Source organism: Sardina pilchardus, chromosome 3, assembly GCF_963854185.1.
Source record: "Sardina pilchardus chromosome 3, fSarPil1.1, whole genome shotgun sequence".
Taxonomy (NCBI): domain Eukaryota; kingdom Metazoa; phylum Chordata; class Actinopteri; order Clupeiformes; family Clupeidae; genus Sardina; species Sardina pilchardus.
The window spans coordinates 4,662,779-4,665,278 of NC_084996.1; the positions used below are offsets into that span (position 1 = coordinate 4,662,779).

At 47.9% G+C, this 2,500-nt stretch overlaps 1 protein-coding gene across 1 annotated transcript in view; it reads right to left on the minus strand.

Moving 5' to 3' along the window:
- The window catches only part of asic1a (acid-sensing (proton-gated) ion channel 1a), a 40,719-nt gene that overhangs the window by 2,481 nt on the left and 35,738 nt on the right, over positions 1–2,500 (minus strand). Inside the window, exons 3-5 of the mRNA XM_062531468.1 lie at positions 1,291–1,438; positions 795–922; positions 298–448 (exon numbers count right to left, since the gene is read on the minus strand). Coding sequence (XP_062387452.1) covers positions 298–448; positions 795–922; positions 1,291–1,438 — 427 coding nt within the window. The remainder of the gene's footprint in view (positions 1–297; positions 449–794; positions 923–1,290; positions 1,439–2,500) is intronic.

Here is a 2,500-nt window from a genome sequence, read left to right on the forward strand (position 1 = left end):
GCAAGGGGCAGCAGAGTGTCAACAATGATTAAACCTCTCAGAACATCACAGGACTAAAATATGAGCATCACTTAGAATGATACCACCACAAAGTACTTATGAATTATCACTAACAAAGTACTTATGAATTATCCCTAACAATAAACAAATGAATAGTGCTGTGTGTGTGTCTGTGTGTACGTGTGAGAGAGAGAGAGAGAGAGAGAGAGAGAGAGAGAGAGAGAGAGAGAAAAGAGAGGAAGAGAAACTGAGAGAGAAATGAGAGTTAAAGTGTTGAAGGAGATGGGGGGCTATTACCAGGCATGTGCACCATGCGGCAGTTGCAGTTCTCCACCAGGTAGCGCGTCTCACAGTCGATACGGCAGGCGGTGATGCTGTACACCTCAAAGAAGTCAGAGCTGATGGCAGTCATCTTGCACTCTCCCCAGGGTGGAGGCAAATACATCAGCTGAGGAGAAAACACACACACACACACACACACACACACACACACACACAAACAAATGCACGCACGCATACACACACACACAAGCACACACACACACACACAAACACAAACGCATGCACACACGCAGTCACACATACACACACACACACACACACAAACACAAAGCAAGCACACACACACACACACACACACACACAAAGCAAGCACACACACACACACACACACACACAATGCATTAGATTCTGACATTAACATACACTGACACCCAAACACATACAGTGCCAAACGACACCCCTCCATGCACACACTTCAGAAATCCACCCATGTTAATAAAACATGTCCAGACCCGCTGCTCCTGGCATGAGACGAAGGTCTGGAAGCCTGGCGCTACCCCAAAGCCCAGCTGGTCGATGAAGGGCGGCTCATCCTGACCGTGGATCTGAACCTTGATTCCGGCCTCAAAAGACGTCTCATCTACAGCAAGGAGAGAGAGAATGAATGTGGGACATCAGAACATCAGAGAGGTTAGCACTATACACACACACGAACATGGACACACAGACACATGCATACATGCATACATGCATTCATATGCACTCTCTCTCACACACACACATACTGTACACACAGACACACACAAAGATTCAAGATAAGACAACTCTCTCTTCTCTTCTCTCTCTCCTCTCTCTCTCACTCTCTCTCTCTCTCTCTCTCTCTCTCTCACACACACACACACACACACACAGACACACACAAAGATTCAAGATAAGACAACTCTCTCTCTCCTCTCTCTCTCTCTCTCTCTTTCTCTCTCTCTGTCTCTGCCTCTCTGTCACACGTACCTGACTCTCCCCACACAGGCAGATACTCGTCTTGTTGGATGTCCAGCATCATCTCCAGGCCACTGCCCATTCCACCTCTCACACTGACCCGTGGGCTCTGGTCACCTCCCCCATTAAACGTGTAGCATTTCCCATAGCGCGTAAACACCTGAGAGAGAGAGAGAGAGAGGGAGAGGGAGAGAGAGAGAGAGAGTAAGAGTGAGGGAGAGAGAGAGAGAGAGAGAGAAAGAGAACGAGAGAGAGAATGTTCATATGGATTAAGAACTTTTCAAAGGACAGACCCCAACATCTGGATCAGACACTTATTAGATACAGAGCAGATTAAAAACTAGAGTCCTACAGGGCTGTCACCTGCAACAATGGAAAAGTCCCTTTTTAAATATGCTGACGACATGGTCGTTTGGAACTGAACATCAGTAAGACCAAAGAGCTTAGTTGTGGGTGGAGCACTTGACTGACACTCCACATCCTCTCTTCAACCCACTCAGGCTGGAGGGCCAGGTTAAGTACCTGGGCACAGAGATGGACCTCAATCCGCTCCACTGTCCCTTTCAGCTGCGCCCATCAAGCTGACAGTTACTGTAAGAACATCTCTGACCAGATAGAGGACACACACACACACACACACACACACACATGCACACCCTCCAGCCCTTATACCTTGCTCTCCATGCTTAGACTGATAGACACACTCGTGTACCCACAGTCCCACACACACAACGGTCTGTCTTACTCTGTCATCAGACGTATCCATGGTGATAATATTACTGGATGCAGAACTGTGATTGTGATTTAAAGGTTCTCTAAGCACGATTGGGTGACGTCACTTCTGTTGACATTTCAAAAAAAGAAAGAGCTTGCTGGCCCCTCCCTCCCCCTCCCTGCTGTACAACTGAAACTGTCAAGAGTGTGCATCTCATTGGTGATTGGCTGGAACAGTTGGTTATGTTTCATGGTCCAGGGCTAGCCTGCATGTTCCCATCCTGCCTTGCGCGGTGATTTCTTTCACGCTGCTAAGGCAGTCTGGAAACTAACACCCACATTTTCGCCTGATGTTGGTGGCCAATCACAGGACAGGGGAGAAAGCAAGACCATGATGAGCTATGCACAGACGAATTTGATAGACATCCGTGGCGCCCAATGAACGGATCTGGGCATTTTTTCAAATACGAGTTGCCAGACCACGTCTCATTTGAGAAGTGGTAGGCGC